Below are 19,449 nucleotides of genomic sequence, written 5' to 3'. Positions count from 1 at the left end.
TGTGGCTCCTGAGAGGCTGCCCATGCTCCAGTAGATGCTATACACCCATGAATGCACAGCACCAACTGGACCCAATGGTTAAAAAAAACTATGCCAAGTCTTATCAATGAAGCTTCCCTTTGTAGCAGATGAAGATCATTACAAAAAAAAAAAATCACAACTGGTCAAGCTGCAGTGATGAACTGATTATGGGGTGACAAGCCCCAATGGATATATCTAAAATATGACTCACGGTTCAGGAAACATCATGGAGGAAGGGACAGAAATATTGTAAGAACCAGAGGGCCATGAAGGATGCTGTATGATTGTTGCCTTCTGAAATGACACAGAAGCTTCACTCATGATACCACAACAATGTGGCTGCCTAAGTAAGACCCAGACAATGATGATGCAAATATACAAGCTAACCTGCAAAGGAGAATCTTACATAGGGCGTAGGGCCCCATCCCTGGACAAAGAACTATAGGCAACTAGTAACTTCTGAAAAGGGGAGAATTCGTTGTTTTCAGGGATGAACTCCCAATAGGTTATTCAATACTGAAAGGTTCTGAACTCACATACACATATGCAACACTAAACAGACTGAACGGTTGTTATTTATATATTTATGCCTATATAGATATAAATTGAGAGTGACTGGGGGAAAGCATGGGAGAGGTTAAATGGAGGGTGACATGGTGGGGATTGGAGGGAGGAAAGGGAGCCAGAAAGTGACGTAGTTGTATTTTAATAAAGCAAAAAAAGAAAAGAGCACATAAAGTTGGGAGAAAAAAGCAGTGCAATGATAGGGGAGGATTGGTGGAGGGAAAAAGAAGTCATATTTGATTTAAAAAGTATCATAGGCATGAACAAAGCATTCAAAACAATATATGATATATGGTCAACTCATATGTATTCAGAATTGGTCATCTCAAAATTATAACAGTATTTAACTCTGAAATGGGCAAATTGGATACACCTTATAATGGGTAGAAACAGACCAGACAGAGAACCACACCGCTGCAAGGGTAGTTGAGGAATTACAGATAATCTAAACAAAGAAGCCTCAAGGGCTGGTATACCCACCCATTTGAAGAGGTATACAGAAAAATGACTAGTGGCATGAGTATAGACTTTTGATCGCCTGCATTCATTTTAATAGAAGTTTGTAGAGAATCAGACTGTTTGGGGTGTCTCCTTTGGAACCTTTTAAGGGAAAAGGATATGACATATCACGTTCATCATCAGATATACAGGCCTGGCACATTGCAGATGTTTAATCAGGGCTTTAGTTCTCCTGTGTGAAGACGTAATAAACAAAGAACCAGGGTTCAGAAGCCAATCACAAGGAGGCACATATACACACGGGTTAAGCACCTGGTCATGACCACAGGCAAATGACAGCGGCTCATTATTGCTGTCCCCACAGCTGGCAGTGGTGGCCATGGAAATGATGTGGTGTGTTGAAATCGCAGTTGCCTCCTGGTGACTGAATGAGGAGCAGCCTGTGTGAGGGTGAACTGTATTTCTCTCTTTTTATAGAAGGAATTTGTATTGTAGACGTTGGTCTTAATGGGTTCATGTCAACGAGGGGTCACGGTGAGTGTTCCCGTATACACTAGCCTCGGCTCCCTTTTGTTGTTTTTGTTCACAAACTTTTGACAAAAGCATTCTGCCCCCCCTCACCCCATATCATCCAATCATACTGTTTTGTCCTCACTGGAAAAAAAAGTCTGACATTGAAGCTTAATTAAAAAAATCCAGTTGTTTCCACTTGACAGCTATCAGAAGAATCTATTAGAGTGTTTGTTTTCTCTTCATGTGAGATAATTTGGGGGAAACGCTAGCTCCCTGCTCCACAAAAGGTCACTAAGCTAGAATGAGATGGTTTAATTGATAAGAATTCTTTAAGGAATGTGGAGTCTTCCCAAGATTCTATCCTTGCAGGGCTCTGGCTTTTGGAATGAAATCAAAGTCTTGTTAAGAGTGCCGCAACTAAATGTAGCCGTTCAGAAAATAGCCATGAAAATTCCTTCCCCCAACAAAAGCTGTCTGCTCTTTAAAGTATTCTGAAATGTAAAATAATTTTCAAGGCCTTAGCCACTTAGCTCAAGTCACAAAATGTACAAAATGTCAAAATGATTTATGATTTAAGCATAACAGGTATCACTTGATTGCTTTGTGTAAGTTTCATATACAATATGTTCTTTGTAATTATGTGTTACCCATACATTTACATGGTTAGATAATACCTTCAGAGAGCTAAAGAAGTCTTTGGGTATTATCATACAAAATAGAAGCCAGTGTTTACACTTGGAAGCCAGTTGGGTTTTTATATTTTGTCATGCTTTGTCTGTTCGTTACCTCAATGTAAACATTGACTTCTAGGAAAACTAACCAATCAGAAGCCCCAAAACAAAATTCTGAAGGTTGTGGCATCAAGGCAGGGGCCGGACTGAGATGATTTGGTAGGCGGATGATTAAGTAGAATTGCTTTTTTTTCTTGAGACCCCACCTTTGTGCATGCAAATTTTCCATACTTGCTTAGATAATTCATGTTTGATAGAGCCACTAGTCAAAGGCATAAGCTATCTTAAACCTTCATCTCTAGAATGTTCCAGTTCAGTTTGCAGTTGCCACCTCCGGATTCTCTCCACACCAGGGGCCCTCAAGCTCTATCTCCTCCCAGGGGCCTCACTCTCCTGCTTTAGAGCAGAAACCTTGTGTTTGCTCTGTCTAGTGCATTCATGCTCTTCGCCTTGGCCTGGCTAATGCTCACCTTGAGCTCAAGCCTGCATATTGTTACTGAAATCAGGCCTCTCTACCTCCTTACCATACTTCACCGTGAGTCCAGTGCTTGTATGTTTCCACAGCTTTCTAGCTGTATCGGGGCACTCACCACAATGGAGAAGACTCAGTTCCTCATGATAATGGGTTGGAGAAGACTCAGTTCCTCATGATAATGGGTTGGAGAAGACTCAGTTCCTCATGATAATGGGTTTATTGCCACTTTGTTCCATTAGTCTATAAACCCCACTAAGGCAGGGGCAGTGAGATGCTTAGAAAGACGGTGCCTGGCACATGGTGGATGGTATCACTAATACTTGTAGAATGCACAGACAGAATGGATTCACTGGTGATTTAAGCAACTTGTATTTCTTTTTCACCCACTTGGGTGGTGCCTGAATGGAAAAATTTTGCCAGCCGTTTATTTAAGAAAGTGTCTGAATCCCTGCCCCTTCCTCTCTGCCTTTCCTCATTCCCCCTCCCCCCCAACACATACACTCCAGGGAGTCTGTGAAAACTACCAATGAAAGATACTCTTTTACCACAGCTTCTTGTCACATATCCTGGAATTTCACAGAAACGATGTACTTGAAATTTCCCCCAAGTGGTTCATAGAAGGAGAGTTGTTCTTAATGAAAGTTTAATGTTCCTGCCCTTCCCATTGCTGCATGATTGGTAAGACTGATGATCAAGTGAGACAGAATCAGAGAAAGGAACTGTCATAAATTAAAACCCACGATCATCTAATTCTATTGAGAGCCTTCTCTTCAAAATACAAACAGCCCAGTATATGTTCTCCACTCAAACCCAAATGTGTATTTTCCATTCAGCTCAGTGTACACCTCAGGGAAAGGAGTAGCTCTCAATCATGCGGCCAACAACACTGAATGTTTCTTCTGGTAAACTGAAGGATGTCTGGCACTTTCTACAGAGTTTACAAAAGAAAGATGTTATTAGAAATAAGAAAAGTATTTGCATCCATGGAAAGCAGTCTTCTATGGCTATTATATCAGAAGAAAACAAAATTTGCTTGACTTAATGCTGTCTCAGACAACTATAGGAATGGGCCTCAATGGTTTATTAAGCAAGAAATATTGAATAGATGAAAAATTGTTTTCTCAAACCCACACATGTAATTTATATCAGGACAGAATTTAACACAAAAAACTCTATATTATTCTTGGCACAATACCTGGAAACATCCTTAGTTGGAATGCAAACTAAAAAACATAGTTTAGTATTTCTGACAGCTATTATTTTAAAGAGTTGATACCTACTATTATTTTACTTATGAAACTATCTGAAGAGAAAGCAAACACATAAACAGAAAACAAAGTCATCAGAGGCGTGGAGTACTTTATCCTCTGATTCTAATTTGTGTGTCACCATAAAAAATACTACACTGTGAAGACCCCAAAGTGGGATGGGAATGAAAGATTTTTTTCTTTTACAATGAAAACTAACACCTGCAAATATTTGAAAAAGATGTCAGTATTTAAGCTAATGAATATTTGTTTCAAGCGGGCTTTACTATGAGAAGTAATGGTCTCTTTCTGGGGAGGAAGTCTTCATGCTGGCATTCCGTTTTATTTCTGCAAGATGTGAATGAACGCACCGTTAACTGGGTTCTGTGGTTAGTTAATATCCCAAACGGTCATTCTGTGTTGCAGCTACTTAATATTCAACACTAATGCCAGATCCTAAAAGCATACCTGACAGAATCTAGCCCAGGGCATCATTTCAAATGGGTAAAGTTCAGCTTTTCCAGGGCTATGTCTATGGTTCTGTGTCTAGGGATTACAGAGTATAGATATGAAGGCATGGAATGGGGGTGGGGCAGTGGCAGGTTTTAGGCAAGAATGAAGGTTCTCCTTTAGTTATATTATCTGGACATTTTAGCTAGTTTACTTGCTCAAAAATTCATAATTTAAAAATGATTTTAATTGTTTTAAAAAATTTGATTTTTAAAGTGTGTGTGTGTGTGTGTGTGTACAAGGTTTGTACAGGTTCATGAGGAGGCTACAGTCATCTGATCCCCTGAGAGCTGGAGTTAGCAGGTGACTGTGAGCTGCTTTTCTTGAGTGCTGGGAATCATACTGGGGGCCTCTTGGAAAGTGCTCTCAACTACTGAGCCAGCTCTCTAGCCTGTAAATGTTATAATCCTTTTAGAGAGATCATTTATATGTAACAAAACATGAAATAAAATGTGGAGTTTGGAGTTAGTTAGGACATTAAAGGCTATACTGCAGAGTTTTGGTACCTGGCTCAGATTAATTATGTTAGGAATTTTCACTTTTGCGCCCTAACTTCCCACTTGGTCTTAGCGGACAATGAGTTATCGTGATGAGAATCATGTAAGATGATAAAGTCTACAGAAGTAGTTTTAATACTGAAATGGAACAAAAAGTCAGAATAATGATATTTGAAAATTTTATGTACCAGAGACCACCAGTCTGAAGAGCTAGTTAAACAGCTGCGGCTTGGAAATCTGACCTGAATTATCTGGGTTTAGTGTTTCAAATTCCTATTTCACCTCTGCAGACATACTTTACAATTGATTAAAATATTCAAAAGTGACCTGGGCATCCTGTTTTATAAAGTTCCATTAAAATTTTTATTGATTTATTTCTATTATAAAATTAATACATACTAAATGTAAAAGCTTTCAACTGTTTAGGAGACTGTATAAGGACAACTTCCCTAGTTTCTTATACTCAACAGCCAATCTCTCTCTGTTTTTCTGTGTCTCTGTCTCTGTCATACACTCCCCTCCCCCACACACCCACACACCTCGATTTTTACTCTGAGCTAATCATTACGAACTGTTTCTTGCAAAAGCAAACCCTTTGAAGATGGAAAAAATTCTGCAAAGCAATAGAGATTAAAAAAAATTAAAGAAAAATCTAGAAATATCTCATGCCAGTCAGAGCTGATGAAATCTCAAGTTCCCTTGGAACAAGAGAACAAGCAATTGCCGGATGAAGGGACTGAAACAATGCCCTGTAAACAGACTGTCTAAAGTACGGCAAGAGAGCCTACACCACGGATGGGATAATGCCTTCAAGGAGCACCACCTCCTCATCGTGCTTTATAACAACACGATGACGTCCTTCAACATGTTTTAATGATTATCATACCTTCCCCTTCACAAAGGATTGATTTATTATGGTTTAAATTTAAAGGATACTGGTTTCCCAGTTTTGAATCAGGCTTAGATTACAGAGCACATAAAATCAATGACTTTGTTCTAGGCAAGGAAAACATAGTGTTCATTTAAGTGCAAAACGAATAGTCCCAGGGAAAATCTCCTCACGCAATTCTATGTGTTAACTGCTTCCACCGATGCCTACAGCATCTCTCTCCTGCCTCCCACTGCTGTCATCAGCACCACCACACTTACCACTTTTATGGCATCTTAACATTTACAAACTACTTTGTATATTGTATGCTTTAATTCTCAAAATGACTTTATCCAATATAAAGAACAACCATAGCCTTTCGCTTTACGCATGAGCCTGCAGCTCAGAGCAGTAAAGTGTTTAACTATGACGAAATGGGCCTCTTCTTCCCATGGAGATTAACTGATGCTTTCCAGTTGTGCATCTCCAACTCAGACCCCTTCTCTGAAACCCCAGAACCCACATCCAGCCAATAGACTCCATGTTTGCATGCTGCAGTCACAAACACAGTTAGACTCAGCCTCCTGACTGAGCCTGTAATTTCTTCTACCAGCTGGTTGCTCTTTCAGTGTGTTTTCCTTATCGAAGGGCATTATTACCCTTTTAGCTTCCCAATTAAAAAAAAATGTAAGTATCAATTTTATCACCTCAACATATGATCTCAGCACACCCATATATTCTATCATCACATTGTGTACATTTCTTATCCTTTCTCGTCTTCAAGACCTTTCATTCTTCTTTCCCTCGTCTTCACCATGAGCCTACCTACAGTCCCAGACCCCGTGGGCTCAGATTGGGATAGTCTTCACGAATGTACTCTGCCCTTCTCTCTCCAGGAACACTACACCCATTTTCCCACTGGAACCAAAGTGATCAGGCAATTGCCCTGCCCATTTTTATGCTCTCTCTTCTTCTGTCTCTTCCCCCATTCTTTTTTTTTTTTTTTAAAACCCTCACAAAAATGAAATTTAAAAAAAATAAGGAAAACAAAGAAACAAACCAACAAGAAGCCAAAAATCATCAGAACAAAATGAAACAAGTACACACACACACACACACACACACACACACACACGCCCAAACACTGAGTTCCTTTTGTGTTCACTAGTTACTCACTCTTAACGAAGAAATACAGACACAAAACAGAAAAGGGAAGCACAAACACGGAGTCCATCTGTGTTGGCTGACACCTCCTGAGCATGGGGCCTGCCTGCCCTGGAGTGTGGTTAATATATCCAGTGCCACTCCATTGAAGAAAACAGATTTTCCCTCTCTCAGTAGCTACCATTTGTGAATAGCTTCTTGGCTTGCTATGGGGTTCTGTGGACACCTCCCCCACTCTGTGCAGGTGTTTTCTGTGGCTTGGGCTTTTGCAGGTCTTATGCATGTTGTCATAGGTTATGTGGGTTTATGTGTGGGTCGGCCCTGTTGTGTCTAGGAAATGTTATTTCCTTAAAATCTGGTTTTGAAATGTAATTGCCGTTCGAGGCCAGCCTGGTCTACAGAGTGAGTTCCAGGACAGCCAGGGCTACACAGAGAAACCCTGTCTCGAAAAAACCAAACCAAACAAACAAACAAACAAACAAATGTAATTGCCAGTGTGATGGTTCCAGAGGTGGAGAGCGGTTTCAGAGGTGCCTGTACCAAGGAGGTTCTCCTGTGGAAAAGAATCAGTGCTGTTCTTGAGGGGCACTCTGAGAATGGCTTGCTGTGAAGTGCGAGGACTCCTTTGTTCCCAAAAGCATGTATGTGTACTTTCTGGTTTCTCTTCTGCCCCTGCCAGTTTACTATGAGACGGAAGAACCTCACTAGATGTGACACCCAATTCAAGCTTCCCAAATAAACTTCTTCTGTATATATTATCCAGTCTCAAATGTTTTCTATAAAAATAGACGATGGATGAAGACATTGGTGCTTTTTAGGTAAAGACATCAATTCTCTGTGTGTCTTACAATGGTCAGTATGGCATTACATATAGCCAAAACCCTGGCCTAATCTTTTTACATTCATCACATGAGCAACCTTTCATTTATCCAGGACCACCAACCCCTCCCAATTTAGAGCCTTGACACTGTATGCCCTATATGTCTGGAATGCTTCTGTCCATGTTCTGTCACTGGCTAAGGGCTAACCAGTCAGCTCCAATGCCATTTCCTTAGGGAAGAAGTCTTTTCTGACTCCAGGTTTGGATCATTCATAACTGTGTGTGGGTTTTTTTTTTTTTTTCTTCTGTTGATTGTTCTCTTTTTATCTTGAAAGCTCTCTACTGTGACAACGTCTCATTAGGTACTCACCATGGGTCCTGCCACCTGTCCATCACTCAGTAAATACATGTTAGAGTGACATTCAGACCCGATAACCCCAGACTTTATGCACAGAATTCCTTCTATCCACCCATATAGGGGACCCGAGTGCCAAGATCATTAAACAAAAAGGAACACATTATTTCCGTGTAGGAATGACATTCTGAGCCCACGTGGCAAATTTCATCAACTGGTATGGTGCCCAAAGTAGATAATGATTTGAAAGTATCGATAGGCAAAGAGCGAGGAAACAATTCCTTAGCTTTCTCCACTAGTGTAAAGGTACATAGGAAGGATTATAGAAGAATTTGTTAGACTTTACTATATATTGAGATAGGATCTCATTTTGTAGTTCAGGCTTCCCTAGAACTCACTAGGAAGCCCAGGTTGGTGTTGCCACACCTCCCTGCTTCAGTCTCCTAAGTGCTGGAATTACAGGTGTGAGCCACCATACCAGGCAACATTGACTTTTAAAAATAATTATAACCCGCATCTCAACAGCTTTCTTATTATATGCTACTTTGAATAGTGTGTGAGAGAGTGAAGAGTCTGGCCTTGAGTCTTTATCTTGATAGGACTATGACACAATTTAAAAAGTCAATTCCAGTTCTGTCCAAGAAGTTGACGCAGGAGGATCATGAGGTTAAAACTAGCCCTGCCTACATAGTAGGTTCAAGTCCCGATCGGGCTGTAATAGTAAGACTGTGCCACAAAAGCTAAAATGTTAATGAAAAATATATCTTTAAAAGACTTTTCTTATTTGTTTTGAATTCATGTGTGTGAGGGCTTTGCCTGCGTCTCTGTGCACTGCACACTTGCCCACAGAGGCCGGAAGAGGTTGTCAGCTGCCATGTGGGTGCTGAGAATTGACCCTGGGTCCCTTGGAATAGCAACAAGTGCCCTTAATCACTGAGCCATCTTTCCAGCCCATATCTTTTGCTTAAAGAGTTGGGAGAGAATTTAATATTCCTTAGGGTCCTGGTTAATAAGTTAAGCCTTTGTTTATTAGTCTAGTCTCAACATAGAGAATGTTAGCTAACAGAAAATTCCTTTGTTAAGCACTCACTGACATTTCACCAAACAGATTTACACTTACACACACACACACACACACACACACACACACACACACACACACACTGGACAGATAACAGAGTCTAGGGAGTCTTGGGAAAGCAGTTCACACCATGCCTTTCTGTTCTGTTCTCTGGAGCTTCGCCTGCACAGTGGTAGCCTGTCTATATTGCAGAAGTCATTAAGATTTTGGTTATTGCCAAAATGCCTGTTCTGGCAGTCTACTGAGGTAGCATAGGAAAACTTATCTCGGCAATGTGAAAATCTCCATTTTAAGAAGCATTTCCAAAACCAAACATTTCACCTCCTGGATACAAAGACCCTCTTGTGTTATTTTCTTTTTCTTGGGGTTCTGTTTGATTAGGGTGAGACCCACTCTCGCTCTAAGCCCTTCAACTGTAAACTCTCTTCCAGCTTCCTATACACTAACACCAATTAATATAGTGGCTCTCCCAAATGCCAAGGTATCCCTAAGGTATGCAGTGAAAAGAAACACATTTTCCATTCATTTCTTTCTTCGTTCATGTGATTCATTTAATATAGATTTCCTGAGGACCTGCTCTGCACCAGGCACTGTTTTAATCTCTAAGGATACAGCAGTGGAAAACAAAATCCAGGAAAAGCCCCTGTTCTTATTAACGTCCATTTTTATATGTGCTTTATAAACGGGACTGGGAGATGAGAACACTGCAGAACTCGCTGCATGCTGGAGGGATAAATGCTGGAAAAACCCATTGTTTTCTGCCAACATTGATTTATAATATTTTTTTTTTTTTTTTTAAAAATGTGATGGGATCTGTTTTCAGTATAGCAGTCCAAATTTAGAAAAATGGAATTTGAGAGTTTGTGAAGCATTTTTCACTCACTATTAGAAGTGTTATCAACTACTGACTCTCAACATATTGTTCGTCTAAACACAAACATTTTCAATGCCTGTCCAGAGGTCTTTTTTGTGGCTTCTTGAGAGCTTCTTTGAGAATAGGGCACACTTTATAGAGTGCCTGGAATACAGAGAGAAACACTTGACATTTTGGTTGTCAAAATGTCTAGCCCTTAATGGTTGAGTCATCTCTTTAACCCATGAGAGGTACTTAATTAAAGTGCTTATTGCAATAAAACAGTGTATTCGTATTAGTAATGAAAGTTCATTTGCAAACAGGCAAGAAAGATGGCTCTGTCTGTTGTTTGTCCTCATTTTTATGAAAACAAACAAACTGCTAGGTTTCTGGTTCTTTTTACTTAGGCTGAACATGTAGTAACTTAACTGTAGACTGTTCAACTGCAGAGTAAAGCTGGAACTTGTAGATATTTACTTACTGGTGTTTTAAAGATAAGGTCTTGTTATGTAGCTCAGGCTGCCTTCAGACAAGTGCTGATACTCCTACATCAGCCTCCAGAGCACTGAGATTACAGGCATGAGCCAGTACTTAGTAATTCTTTCATTATTTTTGACTTGCATGTATAGAATGCACTGTGGTTATGTTTGTCATCAACCTCTCTTATCCCCTCCAATTCTTTCTGGTTCTTCTGTCCCCAACTGTACCCCTTCCATTAAAAAATACCTAGTAACATGTGATATATATATATATATATATATATACGTATATATATATATATATATATATATATATATATATATATATATACGTATATATATATACGTATATATATATATATATATATATATACATATATATATGTATATATATCCATCCATCTTATGGATCTTGAATTTTTCATAAATAAAAATAATTTCATTTTACTTTAATAATACAAACATTAAAATAAAGTCATAATGTAATAAGATATATCACTACTTAATTTCTATAAATCATTTATATAATCCAATTTATTGTATGTAGTTTACAGCTGGCTGAGGTCTTTTGGGAGGTAGAGAAATGAAGAAATTGAACACTTCTCTAATGTTATGTGAGTTGCTTTTGTTAGTCTAAAATGCAGAATTGTCATCAAGAATGTCAACATCATGAATGTTCCATTTTTCTAAATTTGGAGGGAAAACACTGGGGTGTGCAACTTACATACCATAGGCAGTTTTATATTATAGGAGTTGGAAGACTTTTTGCTTCTGAAGGTTATCATTAAAGGATAATGCAATAATCACCATTGTTATAATAAGAGCAAATGACCCAGAGGATTGGTTTACCCATCACCTATATTAACTTAAGTAATTTTGCAGTGAGTATCAACGTACCATTTGAAATATTGCCAGACCTTTCCCTTGTGAGATCAACTGATTTGGGAGTATGAGAAAACAAAACAAAACAAAAACAAACAAACAAACAAACAAACAAACCCAACTTTATGGTTTTGGGAAGGTGATAAGAGTGAGGTAGACATGAAATGATTACGCTGTTTGTAGAAACTGAATGGAAAGTATTCATATCTACATGAGACATTCTTCATGGAAATTAACCTCCCCATCAAGACAGGTTCAGACTTAGCTTGACTACTGACCTCAGAAGTCTCCATTTCTGCATTTGAAAGGGACATAACAGCGTTCAATACATAGGCTGATGGGGTCAAGTAGATAATGGATGTGAATTTGGTTGGACATGATAAACACTCTATAGATGAAGCTACAAACATTGATATGTTTTCCACTCAACAGAACTTAAAGGATTGTATAGTTACCTTACTGGATGGAATAGTATTTTTGACGTTGTGGTAGAAGCCAAAATAAACCATGTTGAAAATTCCATGGCGTCCCAGAGTTGCTGTAAATCCTTTGTTGAGGCCCTGGAACCCCAAGCCTTCCTTCTTAATGATTTGTCTTGCATAAGCAAAAGTAGATGGTTGCTGTGTGAGAGAGAAGCCAAGCAAGAGACATCATTTTGGGACCATGGGATGCAGCAAATTACTACACTAATGTCCTTTCATGCCAGAGTTATGAGGGACTATTTTCTAAAACAGGAAAAAAAAATTATGTTTATATTTGTGCTTTTAAAAACTAGATCTCCTTCCCAAACCCCCAAGCCCCCAAAACTTTATGTATAGCAGCAGGCTTTATAGAGAATTGTTGGCAAAGAAAAACCATCTTTTGTGGAGCTAGTGAAACTAATGTCATGCAATAATTACCATCACTTTCAACATGTAAATAATTGTATCCAGTTCTGGATTACCCACTCTAAAGGAGAGATTATCCATATAGATACGTTAGTAATTCATAACGCCATGTCATCCAAAAGGAATTTATATTTGGCTCCTCCATCTAGAATGTTTACTTTATAAATTACGCTTTTTTTCTAAGCCAATTTAAAAATTCATCTCAAATCCATTGCCTCAGTGGTTTTAACTCACGCCAGTTTAGAAACCAACCATGGATAAACATCTCTTCACATAGGTAGGCGATCAGTGTATATGTCCCTTGCTGTGATACCTTGTCAACCAATGGAACTAAGAGTAAAAGGTTATCTTTAATTCGTTCCCTTCCAACCCTGCAGTTATTACCGAGACTGAAATACCTTGCCTGCTGGAATCCCATCTGCTGGTGCCTTTGGAGCTTGCTAAATAGTGTGCACGCTGGTTCTCTCTGGGGTTTACGGTTTGTTACAGTGCAGTTACAAGCAGCCACATGTGTTTTTAAGAGTGTGAGCGGTTGTTTTCTCTTTGGAGGTACTTCACAAAGGAGATCCCCCCCCTCTCCTCTTAGCTTTTAGCTTTTCCCTCCTGAGACAAGCTCACATGACATCTGCTCAGTGTACTGTTGGAGCAAGTTGCTGAGATGGCCACAGCAGTATGTCACACTTTTGATTCAAAGTATTCTCCTATTATTTGCAGTTAAAACCACACTAGCAGCTGAATAGAAGGGAAGAAAAGCAACCAAGGCTTTTAACCCAACTGGTAACTTATGCTATGCGATTATCAAAATACATTTATTATTTAATGTGCTTATTTATATGGTGAATAGTATAGTTTTCGCTAATAATTTTTTTTAAAATTCCTACTGGCTACAATTCTATAATTAGCGCTCTTTTTTTTTAATTTATGAGGATTAACTACAAGAAATCACCCTAAGCAAGCCCTTCTTTGTAATGTGAGAATACTACATGAGAATGTACTTTGAAGCAACAAAATACATCTCACAAAGAAACCGAGAAAATTCTCTTGAGGTTAAAGTCTATTCTGTGTGGGGCCTTTTTATGTGTGCTTTGGTGTGTTGACTAACACCCAAATTATTTCAGTTCTCAAAAGTGATGAGAAGTTGTCTACCAGCTCATGTCTGGGGGTGCTGAGCAAGCTGTGTAAACTTCTGCTCCCTCTGAGGAAGGCAGCACAGAGGCAGGGAAGAATAAGGGAGTCCTTAGGGGCAGGAAGAACAGGGCAGACATGAGGATTCCTAGGACAGACTGACAGATACAAGTATAATCTCCTCCTCTCTATCATCTCTCGTCTAACATCCCAGGGGCAGGGGGGCCAGAGGGAGCTTTTAACTTTAATTTTTATTTTATGAATCTAAATAATGTCAGTATGTAGGTATCTGTATCGGTGTGTGTATGTACGCGTGTGCGCAAGTGTGTGTGTGTGTGCAGTGTGCGAGTGTGTGCATGCATGTGCGAGTGTGTGTGTGTGTGTGTGTGTGTAAGGAGGCTAGAAGGCAGCCTAGGATGGATCCCCTAGAACTGGGGTTATAGTTGGTTGCAGGCATCATGTGGGTGCTAGGCACTGAACTTAGGTCATCTGGAAGAGCAGCCAGTGCTCCTAAACCACTGAGCCATCTCTTCAAAGGATATTCTTTTTTGTTGTTTGTTGTTTGTTTATTTGAGGCAGAGTCTCTCTATTCTGTAGCTATATTATGGAACTCACTATGTAGACCAGGCTTGCCTTGAACTTATAGAGATCCTCCTGCTTCTGTGTCCTAAGTTTTGGGATTAAAGGTGTATATTACCATGCCCAGCTTCAAAGGATATTCCAGACAATAAGGACACCACTGCTTTCTAAATGGTATGGATAGGTTTTTGCTGTTTAAAAACCATAGTTTACTGAAGGATGGATAAATAAAGTATGGTCCATTTACACAATGAAATACTACTCAGCAATTAAAAACAAAGACATCATTAATTTTGCAGGCAAATGGATCGAACCAGAAAATATCCTGAGTGAGGTAACCCAGTCCCAAAAGTACATACATGGTATATAGTCACTGGTAAGTGAATATTAGCCACAGAGTAAGGCTATTCATGATGCACCCACCCCACAGACCTAAAGAAGTTAAACGAGAAGGAAGCTTCAAGTGAGGATGCTTGGATCTTACTTAGAAGGGGGACAAAACAGTCATTGAAGGTGGATAGAGGGAGAAAACTGTCTGGGAAAGGAGATAGTAAGGGGAATGGAGGACGGGTCAGGATCAGGTGTGGGGAGAGACAGGAGAGAGGGCAAGAGGGCCAGGAGAATTAATGGGAATCTGTAGTTTCCAGGGGTGGGGAGTGGGAGTGGTGAATCTCCTGTGCTGGGGGAGGCTCCCAAGAGTCAATGTGGGCGACCTTAGCTGAGATGCCTAACAGTGAGGACACAGAACCAGAAGAAGCCACCTCCTGTAGTCAGGAAGGTCCCCCCACCAGTGAAGGGATAAGGACATAAACCCACCCACAAAACTTTTGACCCCAAATTTGCCCTGTCTATAAGAAATGCAGGGGCAATGATGGAGCAGAAACTGAAGGAACGGCCAACCAATAACCAGTCCAACTTGAGACCCATTCCATGGGTAAGCACCAACCCCTCACACTAGTAATGATGCTGTGTTATGCTTGCAGACAGGAGCCTAGCATAACTGTCTTCCGAGGCTCTCTCCAGAAGCTGACTGAAACAGATGCAGATACCCACAGACAAACATTGGACCGAGGTACTCTTATGGAAGAGTTGGGAGAGGAGGGCTGGAGGTCCTGAAGGGGATAGGAACTCCACAGGAAGACCAACAGAGTCAACTAACCTGGACCCGTGGCAACTCCCAGAGACTGAGCCACTAACCAAAGAGGATACACAAGCTAGCCTGAGGACCCCTAGCACATATGTTGCAGATGTGCACCAACAACAGGAGCAGGGCTGTCCCTAAAGCTGTAGCCTAACTGTGGACTTAGATCTCTCACAGGCCTTGTCTGGCCTCCTTGGGAGAGGATGTGCCTAATTCTGCAGAGACCTGACGTGCCAGGATGGGGGAATACCAAGGGGTAGCAACCTCTCAGAGGAGAAGGGAAAGGGGAATGGGGAGAGGGACTCTGTGGAGTAGGGGGTCGGAGAGGATGGACAGCATTTGAGATGTAAATAAATGAATTAAAAAAAGAGAAGTCTCTACATGGTAACCTTACTGGAGAGGATGAACGTTGGGAATGGAGGAGCACACGAGCTGAACGTCTCCTGCGGGACTTCAGTGTATATAATATGAGATATAATACCTGATATCACAGAGCAGGAGGCAATGGCAGAGCTCAGAGATTCTTGAACCCTTTACTCAATTCTGTCATCCTAATGTGTTAGGTTGCTTTTCTCATCGACCCTATAAAGTATGTGGCAGGCACGCTACACTATCAGTTTCTCAGAGACAGGACCAAGCCTAATGAAGTGGTGTTCCTAAGGTAATGTTGCTCACAGACAGCTTGAAAGAATTTTGCATCTAAGTGTTCTTTTCCTCCTTGCTTATCCTTGTGATAGGTGATATGATTTTCAGGGCTCAGTATTCTAATCACCACTGGCAGCCGATATAATACCCTAAATTTCCTTTTCTGGAAAGTTGAAGTTATTGTACATATATAAAAATTCTGGTACCTAAGAGAATTAGGAGTATGGTAGACCACTTTTTTGCTTCATTCAGGGATTCTGTGTCATACACATGTAAGCAAATATTCAATTAGAAAGGGAAAACATGACTTCCACTTGGATGCTTAAGTAGTAAAATGTAGGATCATTTTGACTAGATCTCTGTAAACACAGGAGATTTTACTAAACTTATTTGATTACTGGGCTTCCCTTTCAAAACAAAATGGTGAGTGATTAGTGTCATCGGCCAAATGATTCCAACACTATCCAGCCTGGCATCATGTCAGTTTCCCTGTGACATTTAGACTCAGTACAATTTTCATATTTAGTTACTGATTGTGGGCCAACTGCCTTCTGAGTTTCCTAGATGTCCTGTCCCCTGATGGCTTCAAAGCTGTGTTATGGGAGAACAAGTGGGCTGGGATGTAGGTAGTGTTACCGGATGTGGAGAATACTGATAGGTAAGTCTCTCTCCAGTGCTGGGATGGCAGGAGTGAGCGCCTGACTCAAAGTCTTCTTCTACTGATTTTGGTCACTGTCAAATGCTAACAATGGAAATCCACACATACTGAATGCCCATTGATCCCATAGACCAAACTAAAGATCTAGAATAGTGCTTTGTTTACATTCTAGCAATAGAGCAATCATACTCTGCTCATCTTTTATTTGGAGAAATAAGCTTATAATCTTTTGCACACATTATCAAAAGTCTCACCAATAGAACTACGGAATAAAATTCATGGTAAAATGTCTTTAAGAGGTTTAGTCAAAAAAGAAGAATCCTAGTAAAATAAGATAAAACTCAGAAACATTTTGTGTTGTCTCACTTTTTTTGAGATATTTTTATTGGCATATGTCTGCCACAAAGGAGCCAGACCCCCAGAAGAAAACTGACGTTACCTCCCTCTCAGCTATCAACTGCCAATAGCTCCCCTGTGTGCAGTAGGATTTCATGACCCCTCTTCTATCCATATAAGCAAAATCTAAAAACAAACCCAAAAGGTCATATATACAGAGATGGAGAATCAAACCATAGTTACCAGGGCATGAGAGAAGGATAGGAAGCGGGGAGATGTAGGTAAAAGAATAGCAGATCCATAGGATGAATGAGCCTAGAGGTCTAAAGTCAATATTAGGACCATTGTTGACAAAGCTGTACTTTGAGAGGGGGCTGCTTTTTAAATAAGTAGATTTTGGATACTCCTGTTACATAAAAAATAACTATGCAAGATGATATGTTGATTTGTTTCAGTATAGTAATTATTTTACTTAAGGCTTATTTTTATTTATGTGTGTATCCACTACTTCTGTGTGTGTATGTGCACATCTGTGTAGGTGCCCATAGAGGCCAGAAAAGTACATTGGGTACCCTGGAGCTGGAGTTGTAAGTAAGTGTAAGCTGCTAAATGTGGGTGCTAAATATGGCGTATGGCTCCTCTGGAAGAGTCATTTATTATCTATAAGTACCCCTAGACATTTATTATTTAGATATCTCAAATATACATAATGAAATTTATTTAAACAATACAATTTAAAAGTTCAAGAACTACATATAAGAGAGAAAACAATTTTTTGCCTAAATCCTGCTTCCAGGTACCACTGGGGCACTATCCCTTATTCTTTGAGAGCCCAGGACTACATACAAATTACAAAGATCATTTATGACAGTCTGGGCTATTTTTCCTGGAGTTGTTCCATCTAACTACTGACCAGAGTTGGCTCTGACCAGCTTGTGTGATAACAGACAACACAGATCACGGAGGTTTTAGGCATTGTTCCCTGGGTAAATAGCTAGCAGGATGTGGCCAGTAGTACAGGCACATGTTGTAGCTAGATTCCCCCACCTCTAAGGCCAAGAAAGAGCTCTGAGAATATAATTATGTTTCTTCATTTGCTTTAGACAGCAAGATGAATGGTGTTGTATCTTAATGTTGAGTGAGTAGGAATGTTGCTTTGTGTAGCATCAAGTGGCTGGAAAGCAAATGGGGTGAGGTTTTTTGTCCAGTGAGTGGATTGAGGCTCTGTAAGTTAACCTTGGGAGAAATACTGCTTTGTGAAAGGGGAACCCAGTTGCCACATTTAGGTAGGGAAATATACTGGCTCTTCAGGAGATAGGCAGTCTTCTATACTTTTCATTACTCAAATCAGGTCTTAAGGCATTTCCATAAATTTGAAAGGAGGAAAAAAGGAAAGAAAAACCTTCCTTCTACATAGGAATAAAATATAAGTGAAAGGAAGGATCTGTGCTTCAAAGTATATGCTTATTTTAGCTTCAATATCTCATTAATTAACCACTATAGTTTATTTCAACTGAGCATGGTTATGAACAAGCATCCAATCCAATGCCACTGTCTTGAGTTTTCTTTAGTTTCTCTCTTTTTCTTATATTTATTTATTTATATTTTGTTTTGTTTATATGAGTATTTTGACTATGTATATGTATTCTATGTATACTATATGTATGCCTAGTGCCTACAGAGGTCAGAAGAGGATGTTGGATCCTGTGGAACTGGAGGGAAGGATGGTTGGGAGCTACCATGTGGGTGCTGGGAACTGAACTCAGGTCCTCTGCATGAGCAGCCAGTGCTCCTAGCCATCAATTCATCTCTCCAAGCCTGAAATAGATCTCCCTAAGCATTCTGTGTAAGGAGGACAATCGGATGTCAACAACCCCTCCCAGATGATAAGTTACAAATCTATGTCCACACCAAGCTGGTGTCTCATAGTCAGTCGTAGGGCATCTTGGGAGACACTGCCTATCCCTGTATTGTTGGTAGAGCGTGAAGGAAGACAACAGTGCTGTGGCCACAGAGACTACTGCCGGAAGGAAGCTGGCAACAGGGAGGGGCCTTTGCTTCATCAAACCTTTGGAGCCCCACTCTAGATTTTCCCTGTGCTTCTTGGTTACCTGGGCTTCTTTATTCCAACAGAAGCAACATGGCGGGCTCATGCTACCGCTCAGTTCCTTAGACTTACCAACATGAGGAGTCTTATTTTACCTATTGACAAATAGGGACAAACCTCACCATTATAGAGCTACTGGGAGGATCTGACATCAGATTAGTGCGTGAAAAGGCAGACGAGTTCACATGGCGAGTAGCAGGGTACGATGAGAGAAGAGGGGGCACCCGGCTAGCACTTTTCCTGCTCTAGCGCTCTTATTTGATTTAGGAAAGCAATATATATTACTTCAGTGGTTTATAGCTGTACATAACACAGTCCCAGTATTAAGCAAAATGGAAAATCATGTAAGTCATCTTGCAGTGTCTGGCATATAGATGTTCTATAAACAGGAGCTATTATTGCCTCAAAGTCTTGGTTTTTGAAAACAAAAATCTAGGGCTCCTGGCACCGCC

The 19,449-nt window shown here is 40.2% G+C and overlaps 1 protein-coding gene across 1 annotated transcript in view; it reads right to left on the bottom strand.

Annotated features, from left to right (window-relative positions):
- The window catches only part of Slc25a21 (solute carrier family 25 member 21), a 453,060-nt gene that overhangs the window by 12,916 nt on the left and 420,695 nt on the right, over positions 1-19,449 (bottom strand). The window contains exon 7 of the mRNA XM_034514546.2: positions 11,975-12,139. Within this exon, the coding sequence (XP_034370437.1) occupies positions 11,975-12,139 (165 nt within the window). The remainder of the gene's footprint in view (positions 1-11,974; positions 12,140-19,449) is intronic.

The sequence above is a fragment of the Arvicanthis niloticus genome, chromosome 11 (genome assembly GCF_011762505.2).
Source record: "Arvicanthis niloticus isolate mArvNil1 chromosome 11, mArvNil1.pat.X, whole genome shotgun sequence".
Classification (NCBI taxonomy): domain Eukaryota; kingdom Metazoa; phylum Chordata; class Mammalia; order Rodentia; family Muridae; genus Arvicanthis; species Arvicanthis niloticus.
The sequence above is the reverse complement of the archived record's forward strand: the minus strand, read 5'-3'. Positions and strand labels throughout refer to the sequence as shown.